At 34.9% G+C, this 24799-nt stretch overlaps 1 protein-coding gene across 4 annotated transcripts in view; it reads left to right on the top strand.

The window, feature by feature from the left end:
* MLF1 (myeloid leukemia factor 1) overlaps window positions 1–20545 on the top strand; it is a 36078-nt gene extending 15533 nt beyond the window's left edge. The window contains exons 2-9 of one of the 4 annotated variants that reach the window (XR_008422535.1): window positions 5417–5564; window positions 9738–9779; window positions 13341–13424; window positions 14742–14870; window positions 16592–16751; window positions 18315–18453; window positions 19204–19266; window positions 20424–20545. Coding sequence is in view for 3 of the 4 variants with exons in the window: in XM_019440423.2 (XP_019295968.2) it covers window positions 5417–5564; window positions 9738–9779; window positions 13341–13424; window positions 14742–14870; window positions 16592–16751; window positions 18315–18453; window positions 20424–20529 (808 nt within the window). In the remaining variant the exon portion in view is untranslated. The remainder of the gene's footprint in view (window positions 1–5416; window positions 5565–9737; window positions 9780–13340; window positions 13425–14741; window positions 14871–16591; window positions 16752–18314; window positions 18454–19203; window positions 19267–20423) is intronic. The other 3 variants (XM_019440423.2, XM_019440424.2, XM_019440426.2) reach the window with 3 other exon arrangements.
* The last annotated feature ends 4254 nt before the right edge of the window (window positions 20546–24799 follow it).

The following is a 24799-nucleotide window of genomic DNA, read 5'->3' as shown; positions in this document are numbered from 1 at the left end:
TTGTAAATATGTTATTTTATGTGACAAGGGGAATTAAGATTACAGATGAAATTAAGGTTATTAATCACCTTACAGTAACCTTAAGAGAGTAACCTTTATTACCCAGGTGGGCTCAGTTTAATCACAAGCGTTCTTTGAATGTAGAAGAGTTAGAGAGATTTAAAGATGCTTTGTTGCTGGCTTTGAAAATGGAAGGAAGGGCCACAAGCCAGAGAACATGGGCAGTTTCTAGAAGATTGAAGAGACAGGAAAGAAACAGATTTCCCCCTAGAGCCTGCAGAAAGAATGCAGCCCTGTCAACACCTTGATTCTGGCCCAGTGGTACCCATTCTGGGCTTCTGACCTCCAGAACTGTCAGAAAGTAAATTTTTTGTTTTAAATCACTAAATTTATGGTAATTTCTTACATTGACTAAACTAATATAATATCCAACTTTTATAATCTTAATTTTAAAACATATAAGTCTCATTTTTGTGTCAGACTATATGTTCCTCTAGACCAGTAATCAACCTCTGTCCTTGACACTCAGTATACATGATAAATGTTTATTGAATTTGAACCATTCTGTATATCAGATGGTCTGTGCCATTTTTGGGGAGAGTTGTTTACCATTCTCCACTCACCTGGGTGCATGCTACGTAGAGAAGCATCTGTATTGCAATCAATATCTGCAGTTCTGAAGCTTTTCCTTAGTGACTTTTGATTGGAGAAAGGGTATTCATTTAAACCAGAGTTGGTTTTCTCTGGCTCAAGTGCTTTAATACATGAGACTTGTGTCTTCTAATCAACAGTTTCAAGGGCTTCTTGTGTCTGTTTCAACTGCTCTAGAGTAAGACCACCTGTCCGAGAAACCCCATCCTCCTGAGGTTTGTGGAAGTTTATATTTTAATTCATACCATCCCAAACATAGTCTCAAAATTTGGTGAAAATCAAAAAAAAATTTTTCATGATACCAAACAGACCTACAGACAAACTATTTTTATAGATTTGCATTCATTTTGCTCCTAGTCTTTAGATAAAACCAACAAAATTGAAGAATTAGAATGAGGATAGTTTTGGATGTGTTATATGCTGTGCTTTGGGATGTAATAGGCATTATTTATTGCTGCTATAATTTAGTAGCTTAAAACAACAAACATTTATTATATCATTTCTGTTGGTTAGAAATCCAGAAACAGCTTTCTAGGTTGTTCTGGGCTGGGTGGTTCTGACTCGGGGCTTCTTAGGAGGCTGCATCAAGTTGTGAGTCAAGGCTGCCATCATTTCAAGGCTTGACCGATAGAGAATTTACCTCCAAATTCTTAAACGTGGTTGTTGACGTCTCAAAAATCTGCTTCTAAGCTCATGCAGGTAGGCCTGTCCACAGGGCTCTCTCACAGCATAGCAGCTGCTTGCCCCAGAATGAGTCATCATGCTAATACAGTACCCAAGCAGAATCCACATTCTATTAGGGGCAAGTCAGTAAATCCAGCCCATACTTAAAGGAAGGGGATCACTGGGGGCCATCTTAGAAGCTGCCTACCACACATATAAATTAGTGAGTTCATTAGTTTACCAGAGACTAGATAATCAAGTTTATAATATTCCTAACTGAAATTAAGTTCAATAATGTCAAAAATTTTTGTAAGAAAACCTAAAATAAATTTCTCATATTAGAAGATATAAAATACAAATAAGCCTTTTAACTTTTAGACAGGAAATTCAGAAGGTACATTAAATAATCAACACAGTTTACTTTTTTTAACTATACTTCCCTCAGATTGTCTACTTCTATCTAACATCCTGTTTCAATTCTTCCCTTCATTTTAAAAATTGTACTTATGCCTCATCTTCTAAAAATAATTGAAAGCAGCTTATAGAAATATATAAAATGTTTTGAGAATGGAAATTAGTTATGCAAAGATGATGACACAGATAGAAAACTAAGTCAGAAATAAAACTACTACGCAAAGGTCTGGCGAAACCGAAGACCTAACAAAGATCCATGTGGCTGAATAAGTTGATGTTAAGAGAATGAAAAGGCAAGTCCAAGACTAGGAAGCAATACTTACAAGACAAACATCTGATAAAAGTCTTATGTCTACAATATACAAAGAACTGTTACAAGTCTACAACAATAAGACAAACAATCTGGTTTTTTTAAATAGGGAAAAAATTTGAACACATTTTATCAAATAAGATATATGAATGACACACAAAATAAAACCCCAATGAGATACTATTATACCACCATTCAAATGAATAAAATAAAAAAGACTGATAATACCAATTATCAAGCAAGAATGTAGCACAACTAGAACTCTAAGTTCACATTTTTTATAAAATTAAACAATCACCGCACAACTCTGAAATCCTATTGCTAGTTATTTTACACAAGAGAAATGAAACCATAGATACATAAAAAACAGTACATGAATGTTCATAGAAGCTTTATTTATAATAGCAAAAAACTAGAAACTGTTTATTATTACATTGTGACATAATCATATACATACAATGTACCTAGCAATAAAACTGAATAAATGGAACAACGTGGATGAATCACAGAAGCATTATGCTAAGTAAAAGAGGCTAGGCACAAAAGACAACATAATGTATGATTCCATTATATGAAATTCTGGAAAAGGTGAAACTATAGTGACAGAAAGCCTGTCAGTGGTGGGGCGCCTGGGTGACTCAGTAGGTTAAGCATCCAACTCTTGATTTCAGCTCAGGTCATGATATCACGGTCTGTGAGTTTGAGCCCCACATCGGGCTCTGCGCTGGCCATGAGGAACCTGCTTGGGATTCTCTCCTGTCTCTCTCTCTCTCTCTCTGTCTCTACTCCACTTGCTCTCTTTCAAAATAAATAAATAGGCTTTCTTTATCTTTTCTTTTTTTTTTAAGTTTGTCAGTGGTAACTAGGGTTAGAGGGAGCTAATTATCTGCAAAGAGGCAGGATGGAACATTGGGGGTAGAAATGTTCTACACCTTTGTGGTGGTGGTTGTTACTATATGCATTTTTCAAAATTCATCAAACAGTATGACTGAAATGGATAAATTTCATATTTAAATTAAACCTAAACAAAGCTGAATTAAAATGAAAACCTCTTTTATAACATAAGCATAATCCAGTTGAGTGGTTTACTAATCATTTGCACTTGAAGTTTTTATTATTATTTTTTTAACCTCCAAGGTGACAATATGACTCAATCTGAGCTCCTTTGAGATAGGGTTATGTATACAAATACTGCACAATTCAAAGGAAAGCTCTTTCTGCCTGAGACTACTGAAGGAAGACAGAATTTTTGAGCTTCCTCATGATGACATTAGAAGGTTGGAGTTTAGAATGAGAAGTGGGAAGGGTAACCCCAGGAGGATGAAACTAAGGTGGGGAAGTCTGAAAGGGGGACAAACTATTAGGGGGCTCCAACAGACTACAGGGAAGAGTAAGATTGCCTTGATAAAGTGCACTCCAGTGGTGATGTGCCTTAACTTCTAGAGTGAGCAGTAAGGAAGTGACCAGTGGGTCAGTGATTTTCAAACTGAAATGAAGTTAAGAAACCACTATAATAAGGCAATAAAATTTTACATTCTTTTTAAAAATGTTTTAATGTTTATTTTTGAGAGAGAGAGAGAGAGAGAGAGAGCGAGCATGAGCAGAGGAGGAGCAGAGAGAGAGGGAGACAGAATCCAAAGCAGGCTCCAGGCTCCAAGCTGTCAGTCCAGAGCCCGACACAGGGCTCGAACTCACAAACTGTGAGATCACAAACTGTGAGCCGAAGTCAGACACTTAACTGACCGAGCCTCCCAGGTACCCCTAAAATTTTACATTCTTGAATGGGACTTGGGGTGATTGGGATAACATCAGATTAAGAACACTGATATTTATACAAATAGAAAACAGCCTGGAACATGGTTATTGCTATATGTATTTTTAAATAAAATACATATCTTTTCTCAATGAGAGGTATTTAATATTAATAATAGAATAATAGGAAGTAGCATTCATACATGGGCTAAGAAGAGGAGAAGGTAAGGGAGATTAACATTTAACATATTATATGGGCTAGATACTGTACTTTGTGCCTTCAGATTACATGCTTTAATCTCAGCAACAGGGATGTGCAATATTATCCTCATTTTACAGCTATGGAAACAGGTTCAGAAAGCAGGCTTGGGTTCTAATTAATTTGGGTACTGTGTACACAGAAAGGATACTATTCCTCAAAGGTTGGTGAAAGGACTGCTTGAGTTAAGATCACCAGGGATGCATGTCCACAAATCACACCCAGAACTAATAAATGTGATTGGAATGTTGGGGGGGGGGGGGGAAGGACAGAAATCTGCATTTCAAACCTCATTACCTGCTTGGTAATTTCAAAGTTTGAGAACAGCTATCTTAAGACTAGAAAATATTTTTACTATGCAGTGATTTCTGATATTAAGAGTTCTCAGCAGGAGCGCCTGGGTGGCTTATTCAGTTGAGCGTCCGACCCTTAATTTTGGTTTAGGTCATGATCCAGGGTCGTGGGATTCAGCCCTGCATCGGGCTCCACGCTGAGTGTGGAGCCTGCTTGGGATTCTTTCTCTCCCTTTGCTCCTCTCCCCCTCTCATGAATGGTCTCACTCTCTAAAACTAAAAAAAAAAAAAAGAGTTCTAAGAACTTAAGAGTTCTTAGAAACAAAAGTTAGCCTCATAAAGGTGATCTGTAGCTTTGACTATTAAGATAATGTATATTTACAGTGTTGTAACATAGCTATAGTTCTCAATGCTCATATTTCATAAATAAGAGTTAAAAAATAAGTCAGCATAATTTTTTTTATGTTTATTTTTGAGAAAGAGGGAGAGAGGGAGACAGTGTGAGTGGGTGAGGGGCAGAGAAACCGAGAGACACAATCTGACGCAGGCTCCAGGCTCTGAGCTGTCAGCACAGAGCCCGTCACCGGGCTCGAACCCACAAATCATGAGATCATGCCCTGAACTGAAGTCAGATGTTTAACTGACTGAGCCACCCAGGTGCCCCAAGCCAGCATTCTTTATTAGTTCTCAGTAGAAGTTATATTGGTGGCTACCTAGAATGACCTCTACCTGGTAGCAAAATTTTCCAGTCCTTTTTTTTTTTCTTTTTTGCCATTTTTCTTATTGCTGGCTTAAGCTACCCAAGATGTGTCAGTTTGTGTTTGTCATTTTTATACAATAAAGGATAAATAAAGGTGTATTTATACATAGATGAATTATAGTAGATAGCAAATGGAACAGTTTCTGTATTTATGAGTTAGTGGGTCTTAGCGAGATGATTCTACTTGCCTAAACTCTTCTTTTGTCTCTTCAACAAGAATATTAGACCAAAATAATTCTTTGTAGTATTTAGCTGCCTACGTATTATTTAAATTCCAACACTTACTCTTGAATGATTATATGTATTTTCAACAGCGATTCTTTTATTGCACACCGAGAAAGTATGCGACAGATGATGAGAAGTTTTTCTGAACCTTTTGGAAGAGATTTGCTCAGCATCTCTGATGGCAGAGGAAGAGCTCATAATCACATGAGACATGATGATGGTGAAAATTCTTTGACTGTAAGTTCTTTATTTTAAACTTAGCGAGAAAGTCCTATGGGAATTTGAGGAAAATTATTACAGAAGAATATATCTATGATGTTAAGCTATTAATAATGTTTGTGTTATAGAGATAATTGTTATATATAAAAGGGGGAACCTGTTGGAAAGCTAAATTTTTTAACAATGAATTAACTCTATAGAATTCCACTGTGCTACCAAAACTTTAAGACCATAGGGTTATATATTATAAGCCAAACTTAAAGCAATATGTGCATATAGTTGTCATCTTAGAATTTCCTCCCATGTCTTAAGTTAAAACAGGTGTGGGGACTATCCTTCCTAACCTATGCAACACTTTTTTTTCCCACTTTAAAAAAGCAGCAAAAGCTATGGTGTAATACTTTATAGGACCAGGAAAAAACAGACTTCTGCATGGCTTCCTTGGACCTTCAAAACTTAGATTAACTTTTAACTGTATCTAAAAATCTTGCGTAACTGCAGTATATTTTCATAAGTCTTATCTGAGAGCAAAGCTAGGAGGTTACAAACGTACTGAACTAAAAAATCTAGGATGTTTACATACCTTAACTACTTTCTTCCCTGTTAATTTCGTTTCTCTTGCTTTTTCCTTTAGAATGGCAGTTCTAGAATAAAAGTCCACAGCAGTTTGTTTTTGTTTTCTATTAATTAAGTTTTGCTATTACATAAGTCTTTCATACTTAGATATAAACATACCATATGTGTCACAACCTGGGGGAAAAAAGTGAGCCATATCTCACCAGTATAAATTATAAATATGTAGTAAAGAATAAGTTTTGGCTAAAAGAGAGGCTGAATATTTCAAGGGGTTTGAAGGATAAAATTACATTTGCCATTTTTTTTTTAATTTTTTAAGTTTATTTATTTATTTTGAGAGAGACAGAGACAGTGTGAACAGGGGAGGGGCAGAGAGAAGGAGAGTGAGAATTCCAAGCAGGCTCTGCACCATCAGCACAGAGCCCAGTGCAGGCTCGAACCCACGAAACCATGAGATACCATGACCTAAGCTGAAACCAAGAGTGACCTTAACTGACCGAGCCACCCAGATACTCCTACATTTACCATTTAAATGAAAATTTCACATTCTTTTTCATCTTATTCCAATATATATTACTTTTATTCCAATTTGGTTTTTTTCATTTAGTGAATATATATATGTATATATATTTTTTAAAAATATATAAATATATATACATTTAAAATATATAAATATATTTTAAATATATAAATAATATATACATGTAACATACATTTTAAATATATATATATACTTTACTTTTAGGGTTATCAGTTTCTATGAAAGTCTAAAATTAAGATCAAAGGAAAAATTATCAAGGAGTGCAGAGAAAATCAATTAACACATTCTGAAATTTTATCTTTCATATGAGCATTGAAATATTTTGTATATCTGCTATAACCATAGAAAGACAAGAATAGGGCTGTATATAGTACTTTGTATGTATGTGCATAAATGAGCTATTCGTAGCTTTTATAGAAGAAGGAAGAAGTGGCAATTTTATTCCCAGTGGAGAATGACATTATATCCTATCAACTATCTTAGAATGCTAATACCAATCCACTTTTTGTTGTTCAAACTGTATAGAAATCCTTTGCTAGCCAAGAGTACTGAGTATTTTCCTAGGGAAGTAATAATTTTTAAAATATTACAATTTATAAGTTGTAATATAATTATAAATTATAAAATTGGTTACAGCAGATTTTTCCAAGGAACATTTAGCCTCTCTTTTAGCCAAGACTCATTTTTTTGTGTGTGTGCCTTTATAACTTATATTGGTGAGGATTGGCTCTCCTTATATCCTGTAGGGTGTATATATTTGACACGTGTATGTCTAAGTGTGAAAGACTAAATGTAATAGCAAAAATAAATTAATTAAAGCAAAACCAAACAAACAGTAGCAACAAAAGACCTCTCTGTCAGCTTGAACTTTTCTAAGTCAGTGTTTTATAACTATATGTGAAGGTAGGAACAAATAAAAATTGACTGCAGAAGATGGAAAAGACTGCTACTATCTGAAAAGAGCACAGCCAAGAAAACAGTAGGCTTTTTGAGCATGCTAGCTATCCTAGTCCATTTGAACTTTCATCAAAATTCATATTAAGCTTCTCTCTCTTCTCATGAAATTATAAATTTTTTTGATTAAGCAGTGAGCCATTAGCTGTTGCTTTTAAGCATGGTAGATGAAAATCTACATTTCAGCTAGACATCTTGATATTTTTTTTTAATTTTTGGCCCATTTCTTGACATTTGTCATCTCTATCAGCCATTTTATGAAGAAAGCAGAGACTCCTACAAAAGTAGGTGAAGCTAACTATGCTGTTTTCTTGTTTATATTATTAGCATTTTCTTCAGTTCGTGATAATTTTATGGGGATTTTTAATTTTTTTTTAAGTTTATTTTTGAGAGAGCGAGCACATGAGCAAATGGGGGAGGGGCAAAGAGAGAGAGAGAGAGAGAGAGAATCCCAAGCGAGCTCCGCACTGTCAGCATGGAGTCCTATGCTGGGCTCGAACTCAGGAACCTTGAGATCATGACCTGAGCTGAAACCAAGAGTCGGACACTTAACCAACTGAGCCACCCAGGTGCTCCTATGGGGATATTTTTAAGCCAGTTGTCCATTTTGGGAGGATTAGTTTTGTTTAAAACTAGATAATTTAATCTGTAAATATATTTAATTAAGCAATTTATAATTCAAGGTATGACATGTGACCATCAGACATTTAGATTGAGTGATGGCACCAGAGTCAATCTAAAATGTTTTTCTTTTAGGGGCGCCTGGGTGGCTCAGTCGGTTAAGAATCTGACTTCAGCTCAGGTCATGATCTCATGGTTTGTGGGTTTGAGCCCTGCATAGGGCTACTGTGCTGACAGCTCAGACCCTGGAGCCTGCTAAGGATTCTGTGTCTCCCTCTCTCTCTTTCCTTCCTCTGCTCTCACTCTGTCTCTGTCTCTCAAAAATGAATAAACATAAAAAAAATTTAATATTTTTCTTTGAAATGAAAAGAAATAGAGAAATTTTATTTGTGCATTCAGTGCACTTTGGAGATTACTCTTCTAAATATATAGTATACATATATATCATCCGATATAATTTATTATACAATTTAACATAAGTACACATTTTCTCTATTTTTCACCATAACTTACATAGGGAGAAAATTATCACTGAATGATGGTAAAACCTTACATATACCATTTACCCAAAAATTCAAATTTTACTTTCAATATTTGAAACCTCCAAGTAATGAAAATTTTTAATTTTTATATTTATCTGCCTAAATTTTATTTTTAATTATCTGTACATACTAAGGAATACAATTTGTGAACTATTAATTTTGATAATTCCATTTATTATACTTAACATTTTTTTATCAAAGACCCTATATATTTTTAAATCTGTGTTTGTGATCCTTTCTGAAGTCTATATTTTTTATTCTATATATTAGTTCTTGGGAGATTCTCATTAATTTTTTTGCCCAATGTCTCTACTTATCTTTTGAAATGTTATTAATGTAGGTAATTGCTTATTTTTAATCAGTTATAGGTAGGTTAACTCATCTTTTTTTTTTTAATATTTATTTATTTTTCAGAGAGAGAGAGAGACAGAGTGCGAGCCAGGGAGGGGCAGAAAGAGAGGGAGACACAGAATCTGAAGCAGGTTCCAGGCTCTGAGCTGTCAGCACAGAGCCTGACACAGGGCTCGAACCCATGAACTGTGAGATCATGACCTGAGCTGAAGTCGGACGCTTAACCGACTGAACCACCCAGGCGCCCCAACTCATCTTTTAAAAATATGGAATAGTTGAGCAAAGGAAAGATGATACTTTAATCATTATACCTTTGGTGTGAATTTGCATTTCCTTTGAGAAATGTTTGTCTTAATCTATAACAAAGACTTTTTCTTTCAACGGTTTTTGGTAAATAGTATATAGCAGTCATATTTAAGAGTGGTATATGGTGTTGAATAACAATAATAAGCAGGTAATTTTTAAAATCTATGTTGAGGATTTTTTATTAAATGGTTTAAAAATTTTATCAGCTCAGAACTATGTGATTATGTAGTATATTTCTTTCTTTTTCAGGGATTATCATTATACATATCATAACCAAAATTAATTGGATTTTTTTCCTAGGTAATGAATTCTCTTATGCCTTTTGGCAGTTTTGGTGGTATGGTTCGTATCATGAGACACAAACCATTTTAGCAATATTTTCTGACAAGTACTTTTCATTAACTCAAGCAAAGTGAATTGGCATGCAGTTTCACTTAATTTCAAAATGGCTTTTTAGAATTTGTACTGAAACCTGTTTCATGTGTTGATCTTAGAGTGTTCAGGCATGTTTTTTTCTGAATTAAGTCATATCAACATAAATAAAATCAGTCTTCAAAGAGAAAAAATGCATTTTAATAGATGAATATTCATTTGATTTACAAAAGGGATCCCCATAGTTGTGTTTGAGAGTTTGGACACTTCCATATGCTGTGGTGACTTTCCAAAAGATAAAAAAGTACCAAACTGTAGCTAGAAGAGCACATTTGCGGAAGCTCAGATTGGCTGCTTTTTCTAGCACTCTGTTGTTAACTTACTCATGCTGCTTTTCCTTTCCCATGTCCAAGTATGGCTACTCTGCAACCAGCTTTTCTCCTGCTATTTCTTTGTTTTCTGTGATGCTAGTTTCTAACATACTTAAAGGCAGTCTAAGGAGTAGCAGAGAATAGCATGACCTTAGAACATTTCCTTTGGACGCATCTATGCTCTTATGCAAAAGTTTGTTTATTTTCTTTTTTAGACTTTAGCCCTTTGTCTCCTTAAAGTTTGGCATACAATATTTGTCCTTCCTCACCAGAGTTATTAGTGGGACAAACAACAAATTAACTCTGTGCTATAACTGCTCACTTATCAGTAAAATGATCAAGAAGTTCAGTGTGCTGTGGAAGCACAGATAGAAAAAAGCCTGGTACCTAGACCTTTTGTGGTGTTGGGGTGGAAGTTAATCAGAGATTTCCAGAACCTTAAGGATTATTAGGAGTTAGCCAGGAAAAGCAGGGAGAGGGGGAGAACAAGGGTGTTCAACACAGAAGAAAACACATGTGCAAAGACCTGTTAGCTAGGAAGCTCAAAGATGTTTAGGATCACTTGGCCCTGGAGCATGAGTTGGAGAGTAGATACAGATAAAGATATGGAGGTAATCAGGGACTTCTTTTTGTGCTGGTAAGAACTGGGGATATTATCTGAAGAATAAGGAAGCAGTTGATGAATTTTCACCAAAATGGCAATAGAGTCAGGTTCTCATTTTTGAAAGATTATTGTGCCTATAGGGGAAAGAAAGACTAGAAGGGACCACAGTGGAGACAGAGAGGCCAGGAAGCTGTTAAAGTGTTCTGGGAAATATTACTAATGGCTTCTACTTGGGTAATGGCCGTGGTGATAAAGAGAAATAATCTCGTTTGAAAGAGAGTTAAAGAGGTGAATGGTTAGAACTTGGGGATTTCTTGGTTGAAGGAACAGTAGAGAGAGAAAAGGAAAATATTATACCCATTTTTTGACATGAGAAATTAGCTAGATGGGAATGCCATTGAGCTAAGGAACAGAGCATTCATACTCATATGAACAGATAAGAGAACAGGGGTGGTCAAAGGATCATTTCTGTTTGGGATATTTTGCATTTGAGGCAATAGTTTATCTGGTTTACAATTTATCTGGTATCAATTGAATATATGAGTTTGAGCTGAGTTAGAGATAGTTTGTTCATTTATTCATCAAATGTTTAGGGAGTCTTCCGGTGTGCTAGGAATTATTTTGAAAGTATTGAGAATATAGTAGTGAATAAAACAGAGAAGATAACCCTACCTTCACAGAAATTATTTCTATAGAAGGAAGACAGGCAATAAATAACAAAATAATTTCAGATAAAGTACTTTGAAGTACACTAAAGGAGATGAAGCAGGGTAATGATATAGTGACAGATGGAAGGTGAAGCAGAGATTACTTTAGACCGGTTGCCTTTCTGAGGAGGTAATACTTGAATCATGAGAGGATATGCTGAGAGCCAGTATAAAAACATTAAGGGCAGAGAGAAGAGCATGTGTTCAAAGTTCCCAAAGGCCTTAGGAGCTCACTGGAATCTTAGCTCTAATTTGTACCCCCCACTTTTTGTCACTCCAAGGTGTTGGGCCACCCCACAGCAAGTACAGATAAATTTTTAAATGGCTGATGTGACAGTGAATTGAGAAAACGGCAGGATGTACCCAAACATCTGATCTTTTCTTCCTTCTTGTCTTCTTACTTGGGCTAGTCCTTCTAACGCTCATGAATTTTGTCTTTTATACAGCCCTGATTTCTCAACCTGGTGTTGAAACAAAATATTCGGAATGTTTCCTGAATTGTGTTGAATCCCTGAAATGCAGATTGCGCATTGTGTACCCAAAGATATATGTATCAGTATCTCACAAATATGTCTTTGTTCCCTGATGTGATAAGTGCAAGTTCTAAAGAAGAATTTAGTTTTCCTATCTATTTCCCATTGTTACAAGTAATAAAAACCCAATGGAAGGCAGAGATAGAGACAGGCCTTTGATAATTCTTTATTGAGTCCCAGCTCAATACAGCAAAAGAATCTCCAGAGGGACTGAAATACTAGCATTAAACTATAGTCCCTTACAGGATTCAGAAGACTCCCGTTTAAGTGGAGAAGTTCCTTGAATCAAACACTTCTGTTTTATAATAGTAAATAATGCATTGGGTGACACACTAAAATGTGTGCTTCATTTTTTAAGTTCTGGTGAGTGTTCTAGTGATAAAAACTAAAATCAGTGACTGATTTTTGTAGAGCAGAGCTTCTCAACCCGACACCATTGACATTTGAAGCCAGATAATTCTTTTTCTAGGGAGTAGGGGACTGTCCTATGCTTTGTAGGATTTTAGCAGTGTCCCTGGCCTTTACTCAGTAGATGACAGTCATACACCTCCTTGGTTGTGACACACAAAAATGAGTATAATTATTGACAAATGTCCCAGAGAGTCAAAGTCAATCTTGGCTGAGAAACCACTAGTCTAGAGCAATTCTTAATTATTCTAAAGAAGCATATGTCATGCTTCAAGGGAATGCCCTACTGAGCCTTCCATGGTAGGTGGCAAATTCTAGGCCTACTAGTAGAGTGAATTAATCTCTATCCCTTGAATCCTCTTATGATGTAAGGACAGCCTGCACCCTCAGGCAGTTTCTGTCACCTGTGTTGTACTAGTGGAAGTGACATTGGTATCTTATACCCAAGTTTTATTTATTTGCATGTTGATGTATTGAGAGGGAGGAAGGAAAAACTTGAAAACTATTATATTCTAGACCTGTCCCAGCCCAGACACTGCTCAGCATTTAAATATTAACTAAATTGTGTTTTGAGAAAGTTGATGAATGTGTGTTTATCTGTATATGTTCATGTATTTATATATGTGTGTGTATATGTATATATACATGTATGTATGCATGAATTTATAGTGTTGCAACTCCCTAATTATTTATATGTTGGTTGTTTGGGATTCTGTATATATGCTTCCATTTTTTCCTTAACAAATCACTTTTTTGTATAGTCCTTAAATTATCTTTGCCTGGTCGATTACTGCATGAGATCCCACTGCAAAAATCAAGAAAAAAAAATTTCAGCTGTTTTGGGAAGGTTGATTTGCTTCTTTTGTGTTGTACATATAGTTAATAACATACTTCCTAATATCCTGTAGCATACAGATGTCAACCCTTTTCAGGCAATGGACCGAATGATGTTAAATATGCGAAACAGTATGCAGGAATTACAAAGAAACTTTGTAAGTACTAAAAAATTGATGAGAACATTATTTTCAGTTATTGGTACCCATATTATAATGGCTTTCAATTTTTTTTTAAATTTGTTAATGTTTATTTATTTTTGAAAGACAGAGAGACAGAGCATGAGTGGGGGATGGACAGAGAGAGAGGGAGACACAGAATCTGAAGCAGGCCCCAGGCTCCGAGCTGTCAGCACAGAGCCCGACATGGGGCTCGAACTCACGAACCATGAGATCATGACCTAAGCCGAAGTTGGACGCTGAACCGACTGAGCCACCCAGGCGTCCCTCAACTTTTTTTTAATCATGGTCCACAGTGGTTGAAAAATATATCTTACAGTATGACCCAGTACACAATACTTGTGTACTATAAAAATATACCTGAAATAAAAGTTTTGCGAGAAAATGATCGTACTATTTACAGAGTGTGCCAATATTTTCTGTTTTAGTTCATATTTTAAAAATCCTGGTCACAACCTACCAAATTGATTTTACAAACTATGAGTTTGAAAAATATCATTAATTAACTTTCAAAATTAAACAACCTCAAAAACATTTGTTCTGCTGAAGGTCACTATTGTAAATGGCCATTTTATATGAATTTAGATTTTTTAATTATTTGTAACTTGTCTACTTAAAAGGATTTGTAGCACCTAGGAAATTTTTAGTGTTTTGTATTGTTTTTTTTAAAAACTGAAAACAGACATTTTAGGAGTGATGTTAAGCACTGGATTAGATCCATGCAATCCAAATAGTTACAAGCTAGTACTAATACTCTTACTTTTCTACTTGTACTATTAACATCAAAAAAAAATAATAACTTCATATTGATGAAGAAGACTCATATTATTTTAGTCATCCAGTTTAGAATCTAAGGATCATTTCAGAATGTCCAAATCTAGGGCATTATTAATGACATTAGTAATCTAGCAATCTGGTACCCACAGGAGGTGTAAAACTTCTTGGTATATGGCTAGTTGGTTCACTGTTGGCAAAATTACACACAAGGGTCAACCACTAACTATAATAGCATCATAGGCCTCAGGGCACAGCATTTATATTTAAATCTAAGCTGCAAGTCTGTGATCTCAAAGACTTCGGGATCTATGAGTGAATCACTTGTTATTATTCCTCACAAGAAGAGTGAAAATTGGTACCTACAATGGAAGGAGATTAGGACCTTCCTGGAGGTGCCATTTGGATACACCATAGCCTTAGTAGAATGTCTAGCTAGTATTGTTACTTACCTGAATCCTCTGACATAAGTCTTCATATTTGACTAAACTCTCTGGATTTACATTTTATACTTACCTCTAGGGTCACCTTTCAGTGGATCCAAATGGACATTCATTTAGTTCTTCCTCAATTATGACTTATTCCAAAGTAGGAGATGAACCACCAAAGGTTTTCCAGGCCTCAACTCAAACCCGTAGGGCTCCAGGAGGAGTAAGTATTTTCTGAGCATTCTTGGAGCTTTATAAAATTTGGAATGATACATCACCTATGTCATATTTTAATTATTAAAGCTTGATACAGTTCTTTGGGAGTAGGGATGAGGGGGAGAAGACACATATCACTGTGAAAAACAGTAATGCTAGCTGCCTTTCCTTAGTTTAAGGCAATTTTTTGTCTCCCCATCCCCACCTCAGGTGCCTTTTTCATGTAAATTTCTATTATTGATGTTTGTTATTACCTTTACATCTTGACCAGGTAAGTAGACCTGAAAAAAGTCTTTGTTTTGTGAAATAAGTGTCAATTTTTAATTTATATCTGAAGTAAATGAATTTTTTAACTCATAAAATACATCAAGTGTACAGAAAATATATAGAAAATAATATAATAAATATCCATATTCCTTCCACTCAGTTTAGTTAAATCATAAAGTTTTTCTCTATTTGCTTTACGTTTATTTGCTTTACGTTTTCTCTTGCTTTGTTTTCTTTTTAAGCAAAAATGTTACAGATGCAGTTTAAGTTTCCATGCACTCAACCCTCCCTGGTTCCTTTTCCCTTTTACTTTCTCCCCCAAAAAGAACCATTTTCCTATATCTGGAACTTTTTCTGATGTATATTTTTACAATCTTATTACTTACGTATGCTTCAAAAACAATATAATGAATTATTTTACGGGTTTCTAAATTTTATATAAATGGGTTCATGCTGCGTGTGTCCTCTGCAACTTGACTTTGCTCAGTAAAATGCTTCTGAGATTTATTCGAGTTGATACGTGCAGCTGTTTATTTATTTTGACTTCTATATATTATCTAAAATATGAATATACCACAGTTTTGAATCTATTTTTCTGTTGATAGATATTTCCAATTTCTCTCTTACTTATCTTTATACATGTCTCCTTGTGTAAAAGGTCTAGGAATGTTATTGTTGGTTTGTAGGAGGTGAGTGCCTTCATCTTTACCTAGAAATTACGAAGTTACTATCACACAGCGATTGAAAACAGTTGGCTCCCAGAAAGTCTGATAATGAGTTCCCATTTCTACACTTCCTTGTTAGTACTTACAGTAAAAAAAAAATTAGGTTTGCCTATTTAATAGGTGTGAGTAGTTCATTTTTTAGTTCTTACATATGAAGACATACCTTTTAATGATGCTCTTGCCATAGGGCAGACATTTTCATTTTAACTTGCTATAAGTGACATGCATCTTAAATGTAAGCAATTTATTTATAGACATCCTACAGCAAACCATGCTACTATTAATAGTCTTTGGCTATCACTAATATTCTAATGACCCATAGAGTTGATATGTAGGAGCCATGAGATTTCAAGCCCATCAACATGACTACTGAATAATTAGTTACCTTTATTTGTAGGAATGCTAGCATGTACTCCTAACGATTACATTGTTAAGGACAGTGTTGAAGGCACTAAGTTTTATATAATTAAGTTATTTGTTTTAATATTTGATTACAATTTAGAAAAAAAGGTTAGATTATATTGGTTCTATTTGCCCTAGACATTTTAATTTTGAGCAGTCCAGGAAATATCAGAGAACTATTATCACAGTTTCACTGCAACTTAACAGGGGAACTGAGCACCCGGTATTTTTGCAGCTGTAGATTCATGGTCTTACCTCTATAGGTAAAGAGGTCCTGAGAAATTTAGAATTATAAATATTCTATATATATTTAAATAATAACTCACTTTTATAGATAAAGGAAACTAGGAGAGCATTGAGAGATTCTGACAGTGGACTAGAAAAAATGGCTGTTGGTCATCATCTTCACGACAGAGCTCATGTCATTAAAAAGTCAAAGAACAACAAAACTGGAGACGAAGAGGTCAACCAAGAGTTCATCAATATGAATGAAAGTAAGTTGTCACAGAAAGTAGCATTCTTCCTCTTAAAACAGCAGCTGTACTGGTAGAACTTGAATGTTTTCTGTAGAAACATTTCATAAGATGTCCTTTTGAGGTAGGTTATGAATAGTACGTGTATGGACTACCTTATCAAAGTAATAAAATTGTGTATTCATTGTTTCATAGTAGATCTGTTTTTTATAGTGGTTTTGGTAATGTTACTTATTTTTTGTTTTATACTTGGAAATGGAATCTTTTGAATTGTCATTTGGTAAGACTGTCAGTAGGCAAAATGAGTTTTTTAATATTTCTGGGGTATATTTAAAAAATGAAGAAAGAAGAAAATTAAAATTATCTATAATCACAAACTCAAATAACCATTATTACTGTTTTACTATATTTCTTCTTAATAGTTTTATGTGTATATAAACACATAAACTTTTTTTAATTAGTATTTTATTGTCTAGTTTATATTGTGCTTATTTTAATTCACCATTATAATTGTGAAAGCAATTACCTATGATGTTGTCTTTCAAAAATATTCTAAATGGTCACCTAAAAGTTTTATCTTGAATAGGCCATATTTTATTTAAACCATTCTTTACTGGCAGACACTTGAAGTTTTGTATAGATAAGATTTTAATTCCTTTTACTGTTAGATAGTATATCATGTATATGTCAAATAAGTCTTTACATTTTCTAGATTTTATATTCATTCTTCAATGCATTTAAGTCCTTTCAGTGTCCTAACTCTTGTCATTGTAGTTTTTGGGTTATATTCATCTCTCATTTTCAAAAAGCATTTTCAAAAAGTGTTTTGTCTTAATAAAGGGTTTAAATTACCATTTTAGTAAAAGAAATTCTCTTAAGGTTGGGTTGATAAAATTATTCTTTGGCGATGAGATGGAAGTTACATCTTAACCTTTCTTTAATTTTAACCTTTGTAGTTTTGTCATAGTTAAACATATGAAGAGTACTTCACAATAATTAACATGTTGAGGAAAAATTTGGTGAACGAACACATACATTATAAAGGCCATCTGGAAGAACAGTATTACCATTTAACAGCTGTTATTATCAAAGTCAGGTTACCTACTTCATAACAACATAAATTGACAGTCAAGATGTGCAACCTATCCGGAAACTGACAACAGAAGCTTGTGTGTTAGGCCAAGTTATGTAGGAAAATGGTGAGGTTAATAGGAAGTGCTTGTTATTGAAGGAGTTTCCAAGTACAGAGGAAAAGCATGTTCACCAGGAGATGACCCCCCAAAAAAGACTGTGAATCAGTATGATTTGGTCAAAGGGTCCATTGGGTGGAATAATATGATATCCAGGCAGATGCATGAAAGACCAGATCGTCAATAACCAAATTGTCAATAGGAATAAAAGAGGGACAAACAAAAAAGGAAGTATTACCCTGAGTCAAAGACCTTTATATTTGGAGCACTTACCTGCATCTATCTTGAGGTTAGATGATAGAAGCACAAAGCCAGAATCAAGTATGTGGAAACAAAGCATTTACTGACAGTTGATATCTTAATACTTGCCCCTTTATTTTGATATTTAATGTAGGTGATGCTCACGCTTTTGATGATGAATGGCAGAATGAGATTTTGAAGTACAGACCAGCGGGACAGTGGCGCCATGTGGAAAACCCTAGGATGCGAAGTGTCGGTCATGAGAATTCAGGCTCCCGAGAACTTAAAAGAAGGTAAAAGTTATTTCTAAAATAAATTGTGCTTTTTAAAGAAGAATTAGAAGAAAAGTTGTGAAATTTTACCTCTGTATAAGGAAGTTTTGATTAACATCTGTTTATATCAACAGTATATTTTGTGAAGAATATAATAATTTTACATTATATCTGAGTATGCCACACAAATTTGAATTTGTGTCTAAAAACCAATAATATTTTAAGATTGTATCCCTAGTAACTCACTAGCAAATTATGCCTCAGAAGATAGGGGCTAAAATCCTTCTAAGGAAGTGTGATATATTATAGTTATTTTTGTAAAACAGTTTTTAGTCTAGATAGAGTAGGAGTCATATATTTCATGCCAGGTGAACATATTGGTGTCTAGAGATATGATAAGGGGAGAGGGGCTCTATTGGAAAGGCTTAACAAACTTCCCTAACAAGTCAATGGCAAATGCATTTTTAGACACTTGTATAATAAACAATATCTGCACCTATATTAGGTATTAGATATTAGATATTTTGGAAGAATTTTTCAAAAACTTTAGCCTTCTTTGGGATTACCTTTTGGAATAGCTGTGAAATATAAATGTGCTGAAGCCATACCTTAAAGATTAGAGATTTTTGTACATTTAATGTGTATGGTAGAGTTAGAATTTAATTTGGTTCTCCGGGGAAAAAATGGAAAACAGCACCTAATTCCTATTAAAATTACACTTGAGAGAGAGAGAGAGGCTTCACCAGGCCTTAAAACAGAAATCTATTCTAGGCCATAAGAGAGTGGAGGATTGCTGCAGAAGGTGGAGGGCTTCACAGAACCAGCGATGGACAAGTGGGTACCAAGTAAATCTGAAGCCTTGTGCAGAGTGTCATGTGCCAGCATCTTTTATTTTAAATTACTTATTTAGGAACTTAGAGCCCTAATATTTTCTATAGAAAATTTGCTCCCATGTTACTTTTAGACAATATTTGTCTCACTTTGAAAAGTTTGTTGATAAAAACTTTACAGTGCTAATTATGATTATGAAATCCAGGTCCATGTTAGAGAAAACATGTTCTTTTTTTTTTTTTAATTTTTTTAATGTTTATTTATTTTTGACACACAGAGAGACAGAGCATGAACGGGGAAGGGTCAGAGAGAGGGAGACACAGAATCTGAAGCAGGCTCCAGGCTCCGAGCTATCAGCACAGAGCCCGACGCGGGGCTCGAACTCACCGACTGTGCGATCATGACCTGAGCCGAAGTCGGATGCTTAACCGACTGAGCCACCCAGGCACCCCGAAAACATGTTCTTTATAGATGATCTTACATCTGTGGCCCCATCAGTGGCATTTTTTGTAAACTAGTATTGTCTAATAGAACTTTCTGAAATGATTTCCTGTGATGACAAAAATGTTATGTATCTATATCATACAATATGATAGCCTCTAGCCACATGTGGCTATTAAACCACACTTGAAATATGGCTGAGACAGCTGAGGAACTGAATTTTAAACTTTATTTTATTTTAATTAATTTAAATTTAAATAATGTGGCTAGTGGCTAGCATGTCGGATAACATCTCAGGAAAGTAGCTGTTGCTTTCTTAAATGTTAATGAAATAGTCTCCCATGTGTTTTGCTTTTTAAAAAAATTTTTTTTAATGTTTATTTTTTTTTGACAGAGAGAGTGAGAGACAGAGCATGGGTGGGGGAGGGGCAGAGAGAGAGGGAGACCCATAATTCGAAGCAGGCTCCAGGGTCTGAGCTGTCAGCACAGAGCCTGATGCAGGGCTCGAACTCACAGACTGTGAGATCATTACCTGAGCTGAAGTCGGACGCTCAACCAACTGAGCCACCCAGGCACCCCTCCCATGTGTTTTTGAAAGCTATTATTGAATTTTTAGATAAAACTCTCTATAAATTACAGTGGTTTTATCATGTTTGTATTGAATTGTAAACCATTGGCCATTTAAAAAATGGTATTAATGTTCATATTATATTTCTCAGGGAGAAACCTCATCAAAGTCCAGCCATTGAACATGGAAGAAGATCAAATGTTTTTGTGGACAAACTCAACATCAAAGGATCACCTGTGAAAATCAACAAAAAATAAATAGGCTTGCAGTTGATTTGTTTAGTTTTGATTGTTTTAACAGAGAAAGTAATGGTGCTGGGTAATACACATAAGACCAATCCCTTGTTAAATCAGTACTGTACTTAACAACTTTCTTCTGATATCTGAATGATCTTGGAAGTGCTAGCTTTATATTGTCCCTACTTTAGGAATAAAACTTTGATTTTCAACAATTTAAGTAAGTTGCTAAACTTTTATAAAACTCTTTATTTTAAAACATACTGATTTTTAAAGCTGATTTTGCTTTCTCAGTTATCTTCCTATTGGCTATGTGTTCTCTTATATGTTCCAGATTGAATTTAGAACTAGTTTTGTCATATGTATTAATTATAAGAAAGTAAAATGGTAAAAAAAATAGTCTTGGTTTTCACTAACAATACTACAGTGATGTTAATAAAGATAAAATTATTTAAATCAAATTTTATGTGTTATGTAGCCAGCTAGCTTAAAGATTTAAAAAAAAAATAAAGCAAAGCACCCTAGTACTGTTTTATGAGAAATTAGTTATTATTTTCATAAATTACATGAAAAATAATCAATTCTGAATTTCAAGAGATTTAAAATTGCTAATATATATGAGTTTTAGGCTTATAATTTCTTTTATAGTATATTCTTTTTTGTTCTAGATTACATTTTTAACATTCATCAGACTTTATATTGACCTTTCTCTTTAACTTATTAAGGTAGCATATTTCTGCTCTTCTTTCCTACAAACAGCTTAATCTGTCTCCACAGTTAACATTCTGAAGTTGGAGTGTCCTTGGAGAAACTCTATTCAGCCTTTTGTGACATTTAGAAAAATGCATTTGGTATTCTGTAAACTTGAATGATTGATTGTCTCAAAATTTCTTAGACAGGAGATTGTGTGTTTGAGCAAGGTACTTAGTAAATCAGTTGTTCCCTTTTATACCATTTAAAAATTCAGCTTTAGCTCTTTTATTCTAGAATTCAAACATTAATCTGTTTTTATAGAAGTTAGATTTGAAGTTTATGAGAATATAAAATCTTAACTCTTAAGTTCTGTTTCAAGGGGGAAAAAAAGAACAGAAAATCCACTATCACTTCATAATCTTAACATCTTGTTTTTTTTAACTTTGGAAGTAGACCTATGTGATTGTTCTTATGCTCTCCTGATTGTATTATATCAGTCAGGGTGTTTCATACTTTTAATTCGTTACCAAAATAAGATGCATACATGTCAATTCATTTTTATAACAAAAAGTGAGTGTGTATTAAAGATGTTAACATTCTCCTGTTATGCGTAATTTAGTGTACTAATAATATAACATATTGGGAAGTTGTCATAAGGCATAAATTCGAAATAACACTTTTGCGTAAATTCAGTTGATAGAGCAAAATCCCAATAGAATCGACACTGTAATTATTCTCCTTCTGCTTAAATCTTACATTGGTGATAACTTTAATCATTATATTCAAATATGAAAACACATTTTAATAAATACATTAAAACAGTATAACTTTTATACATCATATAGCAATTAGAGCATCCATACCTATTTTTTTCCTCCCAATTTGTTTACCATAGAAAGTAAATAAAAATTAAATTATATATTTCTTCTTATGCCACAGTGCTTCATAAGGGGCCACTTGTAAAAATATGTGACATATGGAGATTAAATGTCAATTCTTTATGTTCACATGATGCTGAAATCGCTTTTTTTCAGAATTATTTTTACCATATACTGCTGAGGCCAACCAGTATAGGAAGGAAGGTTCTCTGTAGCTTGTAGTTCATATTATTTTTTCTTTGTAGATGACAATTGATCTTTCTGGAACCCTGGATCTTTTGGGAATGGAAAGATAGTAACTATTTGGTGAATGTGGCCTTGACAATAAGGCCAAGTTGCTTACTTAGGCTCCTTGCCACATTAGAGTTTTTCCTGGTACCTGGCAGTCTCAGTAATAGGTTTTCATTACTCTGCCTTCATGACTCCATTATCCTTTATTACAGGGCAGGGCAGGAGCACACTGGAATCAGATGGTGCCCTAAATGTGGCAATATGATGGTATTTGGAGATCTTGCTTTGGGGAGGTGACTAAGTCATGAGGGTACAGACTCATGAATAGGATTAGTGCTTTTATAACAGAGACTACAGAGAGCTCCCTTTCCCTTTCTATTAATTTCTGTTTCTATAAGCCAATATATTGTTTATGGTATTCTTTTAATGTTTATTTGTTTTTGAGAGAGAGAGACCGAGTGCCATCAGGGAAGGGGCAGAGAGAGGGAGACACAGAATTGGAAGCAGGCTCCGGGCTCTGTCTGTGCTGTCAGCACAGATCCTGACATGGGGCTCAAACTTGTGAACTGCGAGATCATGACCTGAGCTGAAGTCAGACACTCAACGAACCGAGCCACCTGGGCACCCCGACTGTTTATGATATTTTTATCGTAGCAGCCTGAATGGACCAAGACAGTGGTCTTAGGCTGATTGGGCTAGGGCAAATTGGAAATTCTACTGAAGTGTGACCAAGACCCTGACTGCAGTGTATTAGGACTTTCAATTTGGTAATAATGTTCATATCTGAGACCTCTTGAGAACCCTCTGTCCCTGATTACGTGGATCTTGCAGTAAATTTGCGTTCTGATGATCTCTTAGTCTCCAGTGTTATGCTTATTGTCTCTTGGGGTTTGGGGATTCTGATCAGACTTTGGTGTCCTCTCGTGAATTTGACTTTAAACACCATCTCCTATCTTCTACTTGCCCACCATCTTATATTATTTGTCTGTGAAAACTTTCCTCAGTCTTGTCAGTTGCATGAGAAGTTTGCTTTGGGAGAGACCTTCTATCCACTCATGTTGCCTTCTAACCATGTTTCTCAGGTCAGTAATGTGGTTTAACATTAGGGTTAAAGCCTGAGACAAACATAGCAGTGTTTTACATTTGATAGAACACCAGGCAGTTTTTCATGGGTTTGTCACCTAATAGACTTGTACTACCTCCTGGCATAATTTAGGAGAGAATTGTAATGTCCATTCTGGGGAACTTGGATATAAACAAGACTTGCACTTGAGAGGCACCTTGAAGAACAATATCAAAGAAACAACAAAGAAACAAAACCTCAGGAGAGCCTTTGTGTTATTTGTCTAAAGGAGACCACTTTGTTAATGTAGAAGACTGGCCATCTTTTATTTCCATACTTCAGAGCTTTGTATGGCTTATATTTAAACTTTATCCTGTATTGAAGAGGGAAAGTAATTAGCTTTTACAGGAATACTTTCATATTTATATTATTAATTAAACAAGGAAACTATTAGACTGAGGCTTTAAAGCTTTAGTAGTACATGTAAGCAAACCAAAACAAACCTATAATGCCTCAAAGTTAAGAAATTGAAACCTAAAGACATCTAATCATAGCCAACTAGGCTTTCCCATATAAGGCAACCAGTTAAACTACAGCCAAACAAATAATTGCTTTATAAATAATAAATATAAATAATAAATTAATAAATAATATAAATATAAGTAAATAATATATAAATAATATAAATAATTTGCCTCTTCTCTATAAGTCTCCCTTAGCTCTAATTAGTGGAGACCTTCTAACCACTTCCTGTTTGGCCACTGCCTAATACCAATAGATTATTGCTCAACCTTGATGAGGGAGCATAAGGCAAGCTGACAGTCCGCAAACACCCCACCCCCATCCCCAGGTGGGATATGTGTGATATTGCTTTGCTAGAGGGAAAACAACCTTAGCTTGACAATAGCTAGGTCTCCAGTATCCTGTGAGTTTTCTTTAGCAGATGAAAATCTCACTGGAAACTTCCCCTGGACTTTACCTCCCCCCAACTCCATAGTATAAAACCAGTCTCTCTTCATGGTCCCAGGGCAGCTCTTTCTGCCCAAGGGACCTGTCCCCATGCTTTAAATAAAATCACCTTTTTGCACCAAAGACGTCTTCAAGAATTCTTTCTTGGTTGTCAGCTCTGGACCCCACGAATCCGACTGTCACCCCCAAAAAACCTCATCAAACCTCACATTTTTTTTAAGATTTTTAATTTTTTAAAGTAATCTCTACACCCAATGTAATGCTCAAACCTACAACGCCGAGCTCAAGAGTTGCTTGCTCTACTGCTGAGTCAGCCAGGTGCCCCTCAAACTCAAATTTTTTAATATGCCATCTGGCTCACCATTTTTTCTACTTCTCTCCCTATTTTTTCCTCCCATTTGAAAATTTTTAAAGATGAATTAAAAAAAAAGTCATTCTGTCATATGTGCAATCTAGG

The sequence above is a fragment of the Panthera pardus genome, unplaced genomic scaffold, assembly GCF_024362965.1.
Source record: "Panthera pardus isolate Hobbes unplaced genomic scaffold, ASM2436296v1 HiC_scaffold_16, whole genome shotgun sequence".
NCBI lineage: Eukaryota > Metazoa > Chordata > Mammalia > Carnivora > Felidae > Panthera > Panthera pardus.
Note: the sequence above shows the minus strand (reverse complement) of the source record. Positions and strands in the feature narration are given on the sequence as shown.